Source organism: Oratosquilla oratoria, chromosome 16 (assembly GCF_046742065.1).
Source record: "Oratosquilla oratoria isolate Oo_2021 chromosome 16, ASM4674206v1, whole genome shotgun sequence".
NCBI lineage: Eukaryota > Metazoa > Arthropoda > Malacostraca > Stomatopoda > Squillidae > Oratosquilla > Oratosquilla oratoria.
This window is the reverse complement of record NC_134792.1, coordinates 233,213-252,592: the sequence shown is the minus strand read 5'-3', so window position 1 is coordinate 252,592 and position 19,380 is coordinate 233,213. Positions and strand designations below refer to the sequence as shown.

Sequence of the window (19,380 nt, the reverse complement as noted above, 5' to 3'; positions counted from 1 at the left end):
GATGACACTGCACTTGTAGCAGGATCAGAGGAGGGATATTAAGGAAGTTAGTGGAGTGAAAGATATTGTGGAGGTGGTAAAAGAGAGGAAGTGGAAGTGAACAGGTAAGCTTGCGCGAACGACTGATGAGCAATGGAGCAAGTGTGTTACTGAATGAAAGCCGGGAGATGAGAAGCATGCAAGAGGAGACCAGACAGAAAGATAGAGAAGTTTGTAGGAGTGACATGGCAGAGGTTATCCAAAACTTGCAAGTCATGGAATGCTATGAAATAGACCTTTGTATTTACCTGGTTGTATTTACCTAATTGTATTTTACGGGAAGGGGAGCTATGCTCTTGGGCTCCTGTCTTCATATCTCGTTTGATCTAGACTGTTTTAAAATTCATGTATTGTTTTTGCACACATTATCTACCTTCTCATCTAACTTGTTCCAAATGTCTATTACCCTGTGGGGAAAGCTGTTCTTTTTTAGGTCTCTTCTATAACTGTCTTTCTTGATTTTCTTTCCGTGTCCTCTTGTATCTCTACTATCCCATTTTATTAGATCCTCTCTATCAATAGTTTCTATGCCTTTCATGATTCTATAAATAGTTATCAAGTCTCTCTTCTTTGCTCTAATGTCTGTAGCTCAAGTTTTGCTAGTCTCTCTTCATATGATAGTTCTGAGAGTGTTGGTGCCACTTTCGTAATTGCTCTTTGTATTCTTTCAAGATCAGTTATACGTTTTTTTTGTACTTGGTGGCTACATTGTCGCTGCATATTTCAATCTTAGTCTTATGAAAGTGACTAGTATTTTCTTCACCATTTCTTCGTCCAGGTATGTAAATGCCACTTTGATTGTTCTTAGTAAATTATAAGTGTCTCCAATTTTTATTAATGTATTTTTCAGGGGACATATTATTCATAATAATGACTCCCAGGTCCTTCTCATTTTCTACCTTTTTAATTTCTTCCTCTCCCAATTTATATGATCCCAATATTCTTTTGTTGCTTCTTCCAAATTCCATTATACTACACTTCTTAATACTGAATTCCATCTCCCTCTTCCTACTCCATTCCCATACATTATTGAGATCACTCTGTAGCGACTCAATATCTTCTACAGTGATCACTTTTTCGAAAATTTTGCATGGTCCACAAAGAAGCTCATATAAATTTCAATTCCTTTATCCATATCATTAATATATATAGCAAACATTATTGGGGCCAGAACCGTTCCTTGTGGAACTCCACTAATCACTTCATCCCAATTAGAGTGTTTGTCTCTTATCACCACTCTCATTTTTCTTTCATGCAAGAAGTCTTCCATCCACTTCAGCAATTTGCCCTGTATTCCTCCTGCAGTTTCTAATTTCTTTCGTATTTTTTTATGTGGCACCTTATCAAAAGCTTTTTTCAGGTCTAGAAATGCACAATCAGCCCATCCATCTCTTTCTTGTATTACATCTATTAGCCTTGAATAGAAACACATTAAGTTTGTGACGCATGATCATCCTTGTCTAAATCCAAATTGCCTTGGATTTAGTACTTTGTTTTTTCCAGATGCCTTACCCATCTAATTTTGATGATTCTTTCACAGATTTTAGCTATCGTACTTGTAAGAGAAACCGGTCTATAGTTAGTAGGGTCTTCCTTGTTTCCCCCTTTATATATTGTTACTAAATTGGTTTTTTTTTTAAATCTTTTTGAACTTTTCCTTCTTTCAATGAACTACTTATCAGACTATGTATTTTGTCTTTTAGTTAATTCCTGCATTCTATCAAAATCAAGTTTACCATTTCATCCAGTCCATGCGATTTTCTGACATCGAGTTTACTCAAGTGATTCACTATTTCATTTCTTGTCACTTCTTTCTCTTTTATAGGGGGGGCTTTCTCCTCCCACTTGATATCTCTGGGTTGTATGTTCTCCGTTGTAAACACCGATTTAAAATGCTTATTCATCATTTCTGCCATTTCTATTTCCTCTGTGTATTCAATTTCTCCTTGTCGTAGTTTCTATAATTCTTGTTTTTTTGTTTGTTATTTACGAATCTTTAAAATAGTTTTGGTTGATCTTTACATTTTTCTATGACATATTTTTCGTATTTTCTCTTTTCTTCTCTGCACACTTGTACATGTTAATTTCTGTAACTGGTATATATCTTCCATTTTTCAGGTATTTTTTCCATTTTATCCAAGCTTTATTCCTCTTGTCTTATAACTCCCTACATCTTTTGCTGTACCAACACTTTACATATTCTTTTTCTTGTTTTTGTCTTGGAACATATTTTTCCACTCCTTTATAAATTTTGTCAAAATATTCCATTTCTCTTCTACTGTTGTTTCCTCCTTGTGTATTCTTTCCCAGTCTGCTTTTTGAAAGAATTCTCTTAATTTTTAAAAAAAAAAATCCACACATCATTCTTCCATTTCGATATATTTTTTTTTTCTTATGTATTTTTCCTCATTTAGTTCCTGTTCAACCAATATGTGGTCACTTTTACTTATTAGTGTCTTATATTCAATCTTGTTCACAACATCATGTTCTGATGTGATTATTAGGTCCAGTCTCGATGGTTCTTTCTCATTTCTATATCTAGTATTCTCTTGTATCCATTGCGTTATTGTATGTTCAATAATCATATCAAGTATTACATTTCCTCATAGGTCGTCTCCACCCTTCACTGTCATCTCTTCCTAGCAGATTTCTTTACAATTAATGTCACCCATTATAACTATTCTTCCTCCATCTTCCAGTATCTTATTTAGTGTTATCCTTGTGTCTTCTAACATATTTTTGTGTTCTTTCTCTTCCCACGAAGCCGTTTTAGGAGGCACATTATTTACTACAAACTTGATGGGATTGAAGAGTGTTTAGTAGGGGAAGGTAAGGACCCTGTAGTTTCCTTAAGTGCCGAGGGCAATGATATAGGTAAGTTAGAGAGTGAGGAATTGTTTGCGCGGTTCCGGGATGCGCTAGACAAGATTAGAAATAGGGGAAGTGTGTTCCGAGGCATAGAGTTGGAGGCATGTGGTATTCCAGGGCTATTGCAATGAATTGTAGGCTGGCAAAACATTGTAAGGCCAATGGGTGGGCATTTGTCAACAACTGGGACCGCTTTTACGGTAGGAATCATCTATTTACAAGGGACGGGGTGCATTTGTCGCCCAGAGAATTTCGGCTCCTTGCTGAGTCCCTTGATCGAGAAGTAGGCATCCTACAGAGTTTTTTCGGGTAGATTACGTGGGAGTAGGGGGGGGGAGTATCGGAATATAGTTTAGACAATAGAAACAACTTAGAGAGGAGCTGTGAAAAGAATCACCAAAGTAGGTGTAGGGAAGATAAACTAAAAGTTTACTATACAAATTGCAGAAGCATAATTAACAAAATTGTTTTGCTGCGAGGTAAAGCATGCGTAGAGAATTTCGATATTATAGTCACAATTTTTGAAATTGTGACACCCGGCTCGCTGTCTCCCCTTCCCATTTTCTCGTCTGATTTACCACCGTTTCGGGCCTTCATTCCCCATACTCGGGGGAATTACCAGAGTCCTTAAGACTTCTAGTAGCTACATCCTGTCCTTTCTCCTCCTCGTTATCCTCTTCAACTGTCATGCCATTTTTGACAATCAATTTCAGTGCCTTAACGAAGGGAGAGACTTCTAATTATCTAGAAACACCCCCCTTTTGATTTGTGTTCTCAGAGCCAAGCTCAACGGTTTTCGCGCCCAAACAAAGCGCCCAAACACACCCCCTGCGCGCTGCCACATATTTGTTTTAAGCTAGGCAATTAGAATAATTAGGATTGTGTCTAACCCGCTCGTGAACAGTGTCTACCTCATGGAACAAATGGAACTGTGTCATCTCCCACATGAACATTATTCGTAGTACCCTTCGCAACTAGGGACGGAGACATAGAACTATTGGCAACGTCGGAAGCCGGCTAGCGGGCATCACGACCTCACATGCCGCGAGACATAGGTCAGTCTACCCATTAAAGTCAATCAGGGAGGTTCGGGCCGCTCACGTCCTGGAGAGCCCAATCGCGCCCTATCCTCCCTCATGTGGTTATTAAGGATTTACATCCTTAAGTGAGCGCTTACGCACTGTGGACTTTCAAGGAGTAATAGCGGGTCAAATCCCCCTCCGAAACTTATCAGGTGGAGTGCTGTGTGTGACATCCCGACCATCATAGTGACTAGAGGCATCCAGCCTCCAGTGAACAAAACATTCGTGTATCAAGGGGTCACGTACGTATCTGTACCCCTTTCCTCGGGACACTGACCTGAAAGGAACTGGATAGCGTACACGAGAAGCCCCCTACGTGTTCAATCCCGCTCCCCCTCCACGAGGCTAATCACAAAGGATGACCCGGGTTCCCGCCGTGATCGACAACAACGATATCCTTCAATAGCAAAAGCATCCTGCCAGAACGAGGAACAGTACCCCATGGAAGTCATCCCCTCACCCAGCAGAGACCCTCTAAGGATAATAGCAAGTAACAAAGAGTATTTAATAGATAGGACCCCTAGATAGGCGCGCAGGGAGATAGGATAGATAGGATGTATGTGTGAATCCAACTGTTAAAACCCTTATTTAATGTCAAGATATATTTCTAGTGTTTAATTATTTAATTCATTAAAACTCACAATAGGAGTTCTGGGTTTCATTAGCCTAGGACGGTTCACTTAATGAGTTGTCCCATCATACCCCTCCCCCCTCTTTGATTTACTCTCACGCTTGCCTTGGAGGGAAGGCGAGTGGTCCCGAGATGTGATACAAATCGCCTGGACTTCGGTTCCCCAACTGCAGCTATCTTCCCCCTCCCTTCATCAATCACTTAAGGTACGTGTTACCCACACCACCTCATCTACCACCTTCTTCCACTGTCCAGGAATTTGCATCAATTATAGCTATTACTGAGTCCTGGATCAACATGGATGATAAACATTTCCTTCAGGAAATCGAAAAAGGAAATAAATTTTTTCACAAGGATAGGGTTGGCAGGAATGGGGGAGGTATAGCATTTTTCGTTAAAAATACAATAAACTGTATTATCAACAATTCGATTAAGGAAGAGGACTGTACGGAATCCATTATTGGCGACTTGTATAGCCCTCCTAACCTCAGCATTGAGCAGACTGATCCCCTGATTTGTGAAATTCACAGAGCATCCCAGTACAAAAACGTTGTGATCATGGGAGATTTTAATTATAGAAACATTGACTGGGAGATAGTCTAGGCTCTAGCGATCATCAAGAAATAATATTTAATATTATCTGGGAAGAATTAAAAAGTACGAATAACGTCCAAGTACCAGACTTCAGGAGAGCAAACTTTGACAATATAAAAACCTATTTGAAATTGAATATGAAATGTCATACGGACATCGCGGACGTTTCGGACATTGTCGAGTCTCGGTGCGTGACCGGGGGTCAGGTTATGGTCAGGGGTCGGGTCACGGAGGGTAATATGCATACCTTGGGTCAGGTCATTTGGGGGCGAGGGCTCAACAGACAGGTCAGCGATTTGGATGAAATGTATAGCAATCTAACTGATTTAATCATTAATGCACAAAATACATTTATCCCCCTGAAGTCAATACGGAAAAATAGTAATACTCCCAAATGGATGATGGACAGATTGAAACATGAGATCGGAATGAAAAGAGGATTTTACGTAAAAATAAAAAACGGGGAAACATGCCTTAGATCAAGATATAACGAAATGGCAAAGCTGGTTAAAAAGAATACACGTGTAGCGAAACGTAATTATGAAATCAAGCAAGATCCAACCCAAAGAGTTTCTTTCATCTCTATAGAACAAGAAATAAAGAAAGAATAGGACCAATTAAAAACTATGAAAATGTCATGAGAGAATCGGAGGATAAAATGAGTGAGGAGTTTAACAATTATTTTCTATCGGTGTTTACTTATGATAAAGTACCTGAATGCGACCCGATTTTCAGAGGGGATGAAGAAAGTAGTCTATCTAATATCAGCATTAGTAAAGTAGAAGTAGTCAAGCAGATTGAAAGACTTAAAACTACAAAATCCCCGGTCCAGACGAAATTTTTCCGAGAATGCTAAAGGTGTGTAAATTTGAAATCTGCGACCAGTTAACTAAAACATTTAATAAATCAGTAGACAATGATTTTATGCCTACTGCTTGGAGGCAAGCAAACATTCCTGTTATTAAGAAGGGAGATAGATCGTCTGTATGCAACTACAGGCCAATCAGTTTGCATCGGTTATAGGAAAAATGCTTGAATCAGTAATAGTAAATAGACTCGGAGAACACATCGAAAGACATAATTCAATTCGTGATTCACAGCATAGTTTCTCTAAGAGTAAGTCATGTGTGACTAATCTTCTATCCTTTTACACTAAAGTATATAAGGCGTCAGATAACAATGATAATTACGATGTTATTTACCTTGACTTTAGCAAAGCGTTCGACAAGGTGCTACACCAGAGACTACTAAATAAAATCAAAGCCCATGACATAGGAGGAAAAGTGTTAGAATGGATTAGAGCTTGGATTAGTAACAGAAAACAGCGGGTCACCTTAAATGGAGTAAAATCTAGGTGGGGCAATGTTAATAGTGGCGTCCCCCAGGATTAAAAGGTCTCCTGTCGGCATGCTCCGCCTTTGTAATCCTTTGTAATCTGTGATGGGAGAGACGACAGAGGTCACTCCAAATCACGCTCCACAGTCCTTATGATATGTCTGTCAGGTGACATATTGTCTTTTATCAACATTCCCAAATATTTCTCCTTTTTCATTTTGTAATTCCATGGAATGATTTATAAGTGTTTTTGCCCCTGTTGTCCATTTATAGTATTTTGCATGTTTTGTGTTAAACTTCATTTCCCATTCTTGGCTCCATGCAAAAATATATCTTTTTGTAATAGCCTACAGTCCTCTTCGTTTTTCACTCTTCTCATTCTGGCATAGCTTGTTGTACCTTCCAACATGTCATTGACATAGACAAGATACATTATTAGTGCAAACACTGAACCTTGTGGAACTCCACTCGTTATTGCCCTCCATCTTGATATCTTATCTTTTATTACTGTCCTCATGTATCTTCCCTTCATCCACTCGAATAGTTTACCTCTTAGTCCTCCAATATGCTTCAATTTTCACATAAGTGACTGTGAGGTGCAGTGTAAAAAAAAATTCTCTATGTCAACGAACACATTACACCCACCTCCTGTTGCACGCCAATCACTCTTGAGTAAAACCTTAAAAGGTTTGACACATGACCTTCCAGAGCTGAAACCAAACAATCTGCCAAATTGTTCATCTTTTCACATAATGTCACTATAACTTAGTGGTGTCTCCTTACTTTCACTTTTATGAATTGGTGTAACATTAGCCCTTTACCAATTGAGCGACGTCTCGCCTCCTTTTAACGAATGTACAATATGACTGTGAATCTTGTCCGCCATTTGTTCCTTACATTCATGTCAAATCCTTAAGCTTTTGTTGTATCCAATTATCTCAGAAGATTGAGGACTCCAATCACTTCTACATTAATATATTCTTATATCTTTATATTTCACTGCTTCCTTTTCCTTAAAAAAAAAAAAAAGAGAGAGAGAGTGAGAAAACTCCCTTGTGAAGACAGATCAGAAACTTTAATTAATTATTCCTGCCAGAACTGAGGCCTCCTCAAAGACCTCACTACCCACTATTAGCTGTTGATTACTTCCGTGCTTCAATTTACCATTGATTAACCTGCAAAACGTTTCCGGTTCATCTTTGCATTTATTTGCAAAATCTCTTTCAAAATCACTTTCTTCCTGTGGGTTCTTATATGGACGTTTCTAGCTTATTAGTAAGATTCTTTTGTTTTCTTGCTTTTTTCTCCAAGCCATATCACTAGCTTTTCTGTTTGTTTGTTTTTTATTATCTATTTATCTATTTCTTTATTAATTAATTTAATTCCTGTATTTATTCATTTATTTATTTACTTATTTATTTATGCAAAAGGGAAGAAATTGGCTGTATTTTTCTGAAAAGAAACATAGTTTGCTGGTGCTGAGTGAAACTAAAATAAAAGGGAAGGGTGATTTTTAATTCATGAGTGTGGTAAGGTGTCAGGAGTGATGAGTGGGCAAGGAAGAGTAAGTGAAAATTGTTAAGAGTGGCGTCTTTGAGGATGTGGGCCAAGTTACAACTGGATGGAAGATACCGGTTTTTGTGAGTGCATACGGACCTGGTAATGAGACAAAGGGAGAAGATTTTTCTTAAACTGGTCTAAATGAGTGTATAAAGGAATGTAAAACTCAATATATGGGGGGGGGGGGCAATCTACATCACCAAAAAGCTAGTCATTTCCTGTCAATGTCGTCGACAACTACACGAGATCACCAAAATCAGAAGACGTCACAGGAACATGGTCACTTTGGTGACCTGCTTTGGTGACCCTGCTCCTGGTAGAACAGTTGTCAAGGAGCTGATCTCTCCAGTCAGGGAAGGTTGAGCCAACAATTATTGTTATTGTCATACATCCTACATTCTACACTGCTTTGGTGACCTGCTTTGGTGACCCTGCTCCTGGTAGAACAGATGTCAAGGAGCTGATCTTCTCTCCAATCAGGGAAGGTTGAGCCAACAATTATTGTTATTGTCATACATCCTACATACTACACACGTACCTTCTTAAGAAACATCCTGTCTGCATTATCAACTAAGACGATGGTGGGTTGAAGTAGACGACCAACCTAAAAGAATTGGTTCACATGAACATTACAAAAGTTAAAAGTAGGATAAAAAAAAAAAAAAGTGAAAATTAGAATGCCAGTGTGCTTATCTTCACGGTGAAATATGAGTATTACTTGTGCTCTTATGTTCTCAGTGTTATCTACAGAGATATGTTTTTCAGCTGTGCAAGCTCTTTTGAACAATACTTATCAAATTAATATTCATGTGGATTCATTTATTTTATGCTATGAACACAAACAACACAGTATACAATCTGAACAATTGTTGCGCCACTATTTAATATCCATTTTTTATTTAGCAAACAAATATTCTGACTTGAACAAGACTATTTCACTCCTAGCTGTTACTAAGTTTGTATGCATAGTCAACAAGTTATAGTCATATGGATTTAGAATATATGGAAGTGTATATATATATATATATATATATATATATATATATATATATATAATAAATATATTATATATATATATATATTATATATATATTATATATATATATATATATATATATACAGGTCGTCGACTTACGACCGAGTTCGATTCCGACAGACAGGTCGTAAGTCGATCTGGACGCAAGTCGGACTTTATATATATACAGTATATATTACCCTTTATATATTATTTTTGTTACTGTATATATATTGTATATTTTGCATACTGAAATAATCTTAGCATATTTGAACTATGTTGTATAATATTTATAACCTTTTCATAATTTTTTCTGATTTTCTTTGGGAAACGTAGCTTAGGCCTAAGCATACTGAATAAAATCCTATCATCTCTGACCTATGATACTAGATACTGTATTTTTTAACATTTTTATTATTTTACCACCAGACCTTCTTTAGGAAACGTATGCATACTGAATAAAATCGTATTATCTTTGAGCTACGTTCTTTAATATTCCTTAACTTTTTTATAATTTTCGTTCGGAAACGTAGCCTAGGCCAACGCATACTGAATAAAGTCCTGTCATCTTTGACCTACAAATACTTTATTGTTTGTTAAAATTAGAATCATTGCAAGGCACAATTAGGAAAATTTCTATTTCAAAACACATTCTTTTCGGTTACGTAGTATACCGAAAATATCGTTATCGACAATAGACTAGGCATAAACAAAGTTTACTGTTACATTTTATAATCGGAACACATAAAAATACAAAATGCTGTACCGAACATATTATTATCGACAACAGACTAAGCATAAAAAAATTACTGTTACATTTTATTAATTGCAAAACAAAAAATAAAATAAATGTAAGGTAAAATTTTATTTAAAAACACATTCTTTTCGTTTACGTACTGTACCGAACATATTTTATCGGCAACAAACTAGCCTAGGCATAAGAAAAAAAAAATTTGCTGTTACATTTTATTAATTGCAAAATATATGAAAATACAAAATGCAATGCAAAATTAGGAAACATTTTACTTCAAACAAACAAAATGAAAGAATATTTAGCTGGCTGAAATGCTGACGCTGCCGGCAGCCTGCCAATACTATCGCACTTGCGTCTCGCGGCGTGCAAAGTAATTGTACTGCACTGCCAGGCATAACATTAAAATTCTGTTACTCTATTAAATGTTAAATATTATTGCACTATCTCGTGGTCGTAAAGTCGATCAGTCGTAAGTCGCATAGGTCGTAAGTCGACGACTACCTGTGTGTATATATATATATATATATATATATATATATATATCGCAGAAGAAATCACTTGAATGCGTGATTCTAGTATGCCGAAAAACCACTTGGAAAATAACAGAAATGAGACCGAGCGCTTTCGTCTATTCAGACATTGTCTATATGGACGAAAACGCTCGGTCTCATTTCTGTTGTTTTCCTAGTGGTATTTATGCATATATATGAGTCTTAGCCTCAGTTTATTTCTGACACTTGCTTCGCAGGTATGCTTGTTCAAAGGAAAAGCCATACCTCCGTAACTAGTAAGGAATAAACTCAGACTAAGTCTCCTGTGTTTCCTACCCCACTTACGTCAACCTGTCAGAATGTCTCAATAATATATATATATATATATACAGTATATATATATATATATATATATATTATAGTATTTCAATCCTTATACATGTACATAGATACAAAGGTGGAGCCCTGGGTATATCAAGGATATGATTTTTTTTTTTTTTTTTTTTTTTTTTTTTTTTTTTTTTTTTTTTTTTTTTTTTTTTTTTTTTTTTTTTTACACGAGTTCAAATTTACGAAAAGAACACACCTTTACACAGATTTCAACTCAGTTTATTTTTCAATAAAACAAAATTTCTATCCCTGATACACCCTGGGCTCCACCTCTACAGTATATCCATGTTCTTGTAATGGAGACTGAAATAATATAAACAAAAAATACTTTCAAGGATTCAAAATTCATAAGACTGTATAACTTGTTGACTATACATAGATGCTAGTAATGACACTTCATACATAAAACACTGCATATTTGCATTCTGTCTAGCTTGCTTGCTTTAGACAAAACACACACACGCACACACACTTTAAACGAACGGACGGCTTAGAGGACGTTCTGAAGAAAAAGTGAAATTTCGTGGATCCCGAAGCAAAGGAAGTACCTATTGTATTTACAGGGTGGGGGGGGAATTGCTCGTGGTGTAGGGGAAAGTGAGGAAAAAGGAGAAGGGGAGGGATTACTGAGGGAAATGGAAGGAAATGAGGAAGGAGAGGACTTGGCCCAGGCAGGCAGACGCCATGTAAACAAAAGAGGTCCCGACCAATTTAGTGACGACGAAATGTCTAACAAAAATGTAAAGATTAGAAACATAGATAAGAACAATTCAATGGAAGGTGAGGATAACAATTTCCAAGGATTTAAAGAGGGGGAGGCGGATACCAACCTCCCCCGACTAGCAAAACTGGAGGAAAGGCTTGAACAAATGACTGAACATTGGGAGGTTAGCTTCGGTAAAATATCAAAACTTGCAGAAAAGTTTGAAAGATTGGAAGAACTAGAGAAGGCGAACAAAAACTTAACTGATGAAATAGAAGAACTAAAAAGACATTTAAGAGAAGTAAAAGAGGAGAATAAAGAATTAAAAAGGAACAATAAAGAAACAATAGCAAAAGAGGCACAGGGGTGGAGAAAGATACAGGAAAATAGTAAAGTTGCATTTACTGATATAATTAAACAGCAAATGAAAGAACAAACTGAAGACTCAGTTATCAAAGTGATGAGACAGAAGGAGAATATTGTAAGAGACTTAGCAGACAAAAAGAAATGTATAATTATATTAGGAATGGAAGAGAAACATAACCCAGATAGAACCTCAAGAATCAAAGAGGAAAATGAAAAAGTAAGCAGTTTACTACAATTAGTTCAGGAAGATGAACCAGAAATAATGAAACAAATCGAAGAGAAGTTCAGACTCGGAAAGTATAGTACAGATAAGACCAGACCAATTAAGATTAAATTCAGGTCACAAACGACGGCAGAGAATATCTTATCCAAAACAGGGAAACTAGCAACAAGTGAACAATATAAAAAGGTATGGATAAAAAGGGAAATGAATAAAGAAGAAAGAGAGGAAGAAAAAAAGAAAAGACTTGAAGCTAAGGAAAAAAACGAGAACAGAACAGAGTCAGAAAAAGAGAGATTCTATTGGAGAGTAGTGAATATGAAACTAAGGAAATTCGACACACAAGAGAAAAACAAAAGGGAAACAGAGAACACAATGGAAGTGGCAGAAAACTAAGAGTGTCTTACACAAATATAGATGGATTAATAACAGGATTGAATGAGCTGAATGATTATTTGAAGGAAAAAGAACCGGACATAATGGAAATTGTAGAGACAAAATTAAAAGGTCCACTACCACCCAACAGTGTAGGACATGATGCATATAATTATTGGATTAGAAACAGAGAGACAAAGCAAGGGGGTGGAGTTATGTTCCTGACTAAGAAGAATATAAACGTGAGGTGTGTCACATATGGAAAGAATACAGTAGAGATGATTATGATCGAAGTGGAAGACAGAGATAAGAAGAGCAGAAAGTTTGTGATAAATTATGTGCCTCCGAAAACAGCTTCGTGGGAAGAGAGTGAACATAAAAGTATGTTAGAGGACACAAAGATAACATTAAATAAGATAATGGAAGATGGAGGAAGAATAGTTATGATGGGCGACTATAATTGCAAAGAAGTCTGCTGGGAAGAGATGACAGTAAAGGGTGGAGACGGCTCATGGGGAAACGCTCTACTTGAGATGATTACTGACAATACAATGACACAGTGGATACAGGAGAACACTAGGTACAGAAATGAGGAAGAACCATCGAGACTAGACCTAATAATTACATCTGAACCTAGAATAGTGAACATGATTGAATATAAAACACCAATAAGTAAAAGTGACCACATATTGATTGAACTGGAACTTAATGAAGAAAAATACATGAAAAGAAATGAACAATATAGAAAAGGAAGAATGATGTATGAAAAAACAAATTTGATGATATAAGAGAATTCTTTCAAAAAGAAAACTGGGAAGAAATATACAAAGAAGAAACAACAGTGGAAGAGAAATGGAATATTTTGACAAAAATTTACAAAAATGGAGTGGAAAAGTATGTCCCAAGACAAAAACAAGAAAAAGAATATGTAAAATGCTGGTACAATAGAAGTTGTAGGGAGTTAAAAGACAAAAGAGACAAAGCTTGGACCAGATGGAAAAAAGACAGAAGGCCTGAAAAATGGAAAATATATACTTGTTATAGAAATGAATATGTACAAGCATGCAGAGAGGAAGAGAGAAAATATGAAAAAGATGTCATAGAAAAGTGTAAAGATCAACCAAAACTATTTTACAGATTTGTAAACAACAAATTGAAAAACAAACAAGACTTGGAGAAATTAAGACAAGGAGGAGTTGAATACACAGAGGAAATTGAAATGGCGGAAATTATGAACAAACATTTTAAATCAGTGTTTACAAGGGAGAACATACAACCTGAAGAGATCGAATGGAAAGAGAAAGTCCCTCCCATGAAAGAAATAGAAGTAACAAAGAACGAAATATTGAAACACTTGAGTAATCTTGATGTCAGAAAATCGCATGGACCAGATGAAATAGCAAACTGGATTTTGAAAGAATGCAGGAATGAACTGGCAGACAAAATACATAGCATAATAAACAGTTCCTTGAAAGAAGGAAAAGTTCCAGAAGATTGGAAAAAAGCAAATATAGTACCCATATATAAAGGAGGAAATAAAGAAGACCCTAACAACTATAGACCAGTCTCCCTAACAAGTACAATAGCAAAAATTTGTGAAAGAATGATCAAAAGTAGATGGGTAAAATATTTAGAAAAAAACAACGTGTTAAATCCAAGGCAATTTGGATTCAGACAAGGACGATCATGCGTCACCAATTTAATATGTTTCTATTCAAGGCTAATAGATATAATACAAGAAAGAGATGGATGGGCTGATTGTGCATTTCTAGACCTAAAAAAAGCTTTTGACAAAGTACCACATAAGAAGTTGCTTAAGAAATTAGAAAATGAAGGAGAAATACAGGACAAACTGCCTAATTGGATGGAAGATGTTTTGCAAAAAAGGAAAATGAGAGTAGTGATAAGAGACAAACACTCAAAATGGGATGAAGTAATAAGCGGTGTTCCGCAAGGAACAGTTCTGTCCCCAATAATGTTTGCTATATATATTAATGATATGGATGAAGGAATTGAAAGCTATATGAGCTTCTTTGCAGATGTTGCAAAACTACTGAAAAGAGTGAACACGGAAGGAGATTGTGAATCACTACAGAGTGATCTAAATAAAGTACAGAATTGGAGTAGGAAGTGGGAGATGGAGTTCAATACAAAAAAGTGTAGTATAATGGAATTTGAAAAAAGCAAAAACAGAATAACAGGAGCATATAAATTGGGAGAAGAAGGAATAAAAAAAGTAGAAAATGAGAAGGACCTGGGAGTCATTGTTATGAATAATATGTCACCTGAGAAACATATAAATAAGATTTTTGGAGAAACTTATAATTTAATAAGAACAATCAAAGTTGCATTTACATACCTGGATGAAGAAATGGTGAAGAAAATTCTAATCACCCTGATAAGACCAAGATTGGAATATGCAGCAACGATATGGTCACCAAGTACAAAAAAATGTATAAAAAAAAATTGAAAGAATACAAAGAGCAATTACAAAATTGGCACCAACACTCTCAAAACTATCATATGAAGAAAGACTGGCAAAACTTGAACTACAGACACTAGAGCAAAGAAGAGAGAGAGGAGATTTGATTGCTATTTACAGAATCATGAAAGGCATAGAAATTACTGATAGAGAGAACCTGATAAAATGGGATGATAGAAATACAAGAGGACACGGAAAGAAAATAAAAAAAGACAGCTATAGAAGAGATCTGAAAAAGAACAGCTTTCCTCACAGAGTAATAGACAGTTGGAACAAGTTAGATGAGAAAGTGGTGTGTGCAAAAACAATACATGAATTTAAAAATAGTTTAGATAAAATGAGATATGAAGACGGGACACCACGAGCATAGCTCCCCTTCCCGTAATATACAACTAGGTAAATACAACTAGGTAAATACACACACGTAGACCGATTGACAGCGAAGATTGGAGTTCCGAAGAAGAAGGGAAATTTTCGTGGATCTCAACAACGAGGAAGTACCTTTTTGCATTTATAGGGAAGGGGAAAGCTCGTGGTGTAGTGGGAAGGTGATGAAAAAGGAGAGGGAGGGATTACTGAGGGAAATGGAAGGAAAAGAGGAAGGAAGCGCACGGGCTCCACCTGACGGGAAAAAAATGTCAACAAAAGGTCCTCAGCTGACGCAGGAGAAATGAATAATTTCAGTAAAATCATTAAGTTTAGAAATATGAATAAGAACAACAAAATGGAAAGTGAAGATAATTTCAATGGATTTAATGAAGGGGGGGATACCAACCTCCCCCGATTAGCAAGGTTAGAGGAAAGACTAGAAAAAATGGCTCAACACTGGGAAAGTAGGCTAGGTCAACTCACACAGATTGCACAGCGAGTTGATAAATTGGAACAATTAAAGAAGGAAAACCAAAACCTAACTAAAGAAGTAGAAGAATTAAAAAACAGTTAAAGGAAGTAAAAGATGAGATTGAGGAATTAAAGAGAAATAATAGAGAGAATAAAGAGTCCATAGCAAAAGGAGCACAGGGTAAGAAGAAAGTCCAAGAGGACAATAAAATTGTATTTAAAGACATAGTGACACAGCAGATGAAAGAACAAACTGAAAATACAGTTATTAAAGTAATGAGGGAGAAGGAGAATATAGTAAGAGACTTAGCAGATAAAAAGAAATGTATAATTATATTAGGGATGGAAGAGAAGTATAACTTAAAAAGGACTACGAGAATTAAGGAGAAAAAAGAAAAGTAAACAATATATTAGAATTAGTTCAGGAAGATGAACCTGAAATAGGGAAACAAATTGAAGAGATGTTTAGGCTCGGAAAATATAGTACAGATAAGACCAGACCAATTAAGATTAAATTCAGGTCACAAACGACAGCAGAGAATATCTTAGCAAAAACAGGGAAACTAACAGACAGTGAACAATATAAAAAGGTATGGATAAAAAGAGAAATGAATAAAGAAAAAAGAGAGGAAAAAATAAAGACAAGAAACTAAGGAAAAAAACGAGAAAAGAACAGAAAAAGAGGAATTCTATTGGAGAGTAGTGAATATGAAAGTGAAGAAATGGATCATAACAGAGAAAAACAAAAGATAATCAGAAAATACAATGGAAGTAGCAGAAAATTAAGAGTGTCTTACACAAATATAGATGGATTAATAACAGGATTGAATGAACTGAATGATTATCTGAAGGAAAAAGGACCGGACATAATGGAAATTGTAGAGACAAAATTAAAAGGTCCACTACCACCCAACAGTGAAGGACATGGTGCATATAATTATTGGATTAGAAACAGACAAAACAAGGGGGTGGAGTTATGTTCCTGACTAAGAAGGATATAAACGTGAGGAATGTCACATATGGAAAGAATAGAGTAGAGATGATTATGATGGAAGTGGAAGACAGAGATAGGAAGAGCAGAAAGTTTGTAATAAATTATGTGCCTCCAAAAACGGCCTCGTGGGAAGAGAGAGAACATAAAAGTATGTTAGAAGACACAAGGATAACATTAAATAAGATAATGGAAGATGGAGGAAGAATAGTTATAATGGGCGACTTTAATTGCAAAGAAGTCTGCTGGGAAGAGATGACAGTAAAGGGTGGAGACGACTCATGGGGAAATGTTCTACTCGAGATGATTATTGACCATACAATGACGCAATGGATTCAAGAGAACACTATGTATAGAAATTAAGAACCATCGAGACTGGACCTAATAATCACATCAGAACCTGAAATAGTGGAAAAAATTGAATATAAGACACCAATAAGTAAAAGTAACCACATATTAATTGAACTGGAACTAAATGAGGGAAAATACATGAAAAGAAATGAACAATATAGAAAAGGAAGAATGATGTATGAAAAAACAAACTTTGATGAAATAAGAGAATACTTTCAAAAAGAAAACTGGGAAAGAATATACAAAGAGGAAACAACAGTGGAAGAGAAATGGAATATTTTGGCAAAATTCTATATAAAAAAAAAGGAGTGGAAAAGTATGTCTCAAGACAAAAGCAAGAAAAAGAATATGTAAAGTGCTGGTACAACAAAAGTTGTAGGTGGTTAAAAGACAAAGGAGATAAAACTTGGACAAAATGGAAAAAAAATACAAAATACCTGAAAAATGAAAAATATATACTAGTTATAGAAATGAATATGTACAAGTGTGCAGAGAAGAAAAGAGAAAATACGAAAAGATGTCATAGAAAAATGTAAAGATCAACCAAAACTATTTTACAGATTTGTAAACAACAAATTGAAAAACAAACAAGAATTAGAGAAACTACGACAAGGAGGAGTTGAATACACAGAGGAAATAGAAATGGCAGAAATTATGAACAAACATTTTAAATCGGTGTTTACAAGGGAGAACATACAACCTAGAGATATCGAGTGGGAGGAGAAAGTCCCCCTATGAAAGAAATAGAACAAGGAATGAAATAATGAAACACTTGAGTAATCTTGATGCCAGAAAATCGCATGGACCAGATGAAATAGCAAACTGGATTTTGAAAGAATGCAGGAATGAACTGGCAGACAAAATACATAGCATAATAAACAGTTCCTTGAAAGAAGGAAAAGTTCGAAAAGATTGGAGGAGAGCAAATATAGTACCTATATATAAAGGGGTAAATAAAGACCCTACTAACTATAGACCAGTCTCTCTAATAAGTACAATAGCACAAATTTGTGAACGAATTATCAAAAGTAGATGGGTAAGGTATTTAGAAAAAAAAACAGCGTGCTAAATCCAAGGCAATTTGGATTCGGACAAGGACGACCATGCGTCACAAACTTAATGTGTTTCTATTCAAGGCTAATAGATATAATACAAGAAAGAGATGGATGGGCTGATTGTGCATTTCTAGACCTAAAAAGAGCTTTTGACAAAGTACCACATAAGAAGTTGCTTAAGAAATTAGAAACTGAAGGAGGAATACAGGGCAAACTGCTTAAATGGATGGAAGACTTTTTGCAAGAAAGAAAAATGAGAGTAGTGATAAGAGACAAACACTCTAATTGGGATGAAGTAATATGAGGTGTTCCACAAGGAACAGTTCTGGCACCAATAATGTTTGCTATATATATTAATGACATGGATAAAGGAATTGAAAGATATATGAGCTTCTTTGCGGATGATGCAAATCTGTTGAAAAAAGTGAACACTGAAGAAGATTGTGAGTCGCTACAGAGTGATGTCAATAAATTATGGGAATGGAGTAGGAAGTGGGAGATGGAATTCAATACTAAGAAGTGTAGTATAATGGAATTTGGAAAAAGCAAAAACAGAATAGTAGGATCATATAAATTGGGAGAAGAAGGAATAAAAAAGTAGAAAATGAGAAGGACCTGGGAGTCATTATTATGAATAATATGTCACCTGAAAAACATATAAACAAGATTTTTGGAGAAACTTATAATTTAATAAGAACAATCAAAGTGGCATTTACGTACCTGGATGAAGAAAGGGTGAAGAAAATACTAATCACTTTGATAAGACCAAGATTGGAATATGCAGCGACGATGTGGTCACCAAATACAATTTTTTTTATAACAAAACTTGAAAGAATGCAAAGAGCAATTACAAAATTGGCACCAACACTCTCAAAACTATCATATGAAGAGAGACTAGCAAAACTTGAGCTACAGATATTAGAGCAAAGAGGAGAGTGAGAGGAGATTTGATAACTATTTATAGAATCATGAAAGGCATAGAAACTATTGATAGAGAAGACCTAATAAAATGGAATGATAGAAATACAAGAGGACATGGAAAGAAAATCAAGAAGGACAGTTATAGAAGAGATCTGAAAAAGAACAGCTTTCGACACAGAGTAATAGACATTTGGAACAAGCTAGATGTGAAAGTGGTGTGTCCAAAAACAATACTTGAATTTAAAAACAGTTTAGATGAAATAAGATATGAAGACGGGACTCCACGAACATAGCTCACCTTCCCGTAAAATACAACT

General features: G+C 35.7%; 1 protein-coding gene across 1 annotated transcript in view; it reads right to left on the bottom strand.

The window, feature by feature from the left end:
• Nucleotides 1-19,380, bottom strand: part of LOC143034100 (IQ and AAA domain-containing protein 1-like) — a 118,552-nt gene that overhangs the window by 14,221 nt on the left and 84,951 nt on the right. The window contains exon 15 of the mRNA XM_076200043.1: nt 8,648-8,713. Within this exon, the coding sequence (XP_076056158.1) occupies nt 8,648-8,713 (66 nt within the window). The remainder of the gene's footprint in view (nt 1-8,647; nt 8,714-19,380) is intronic.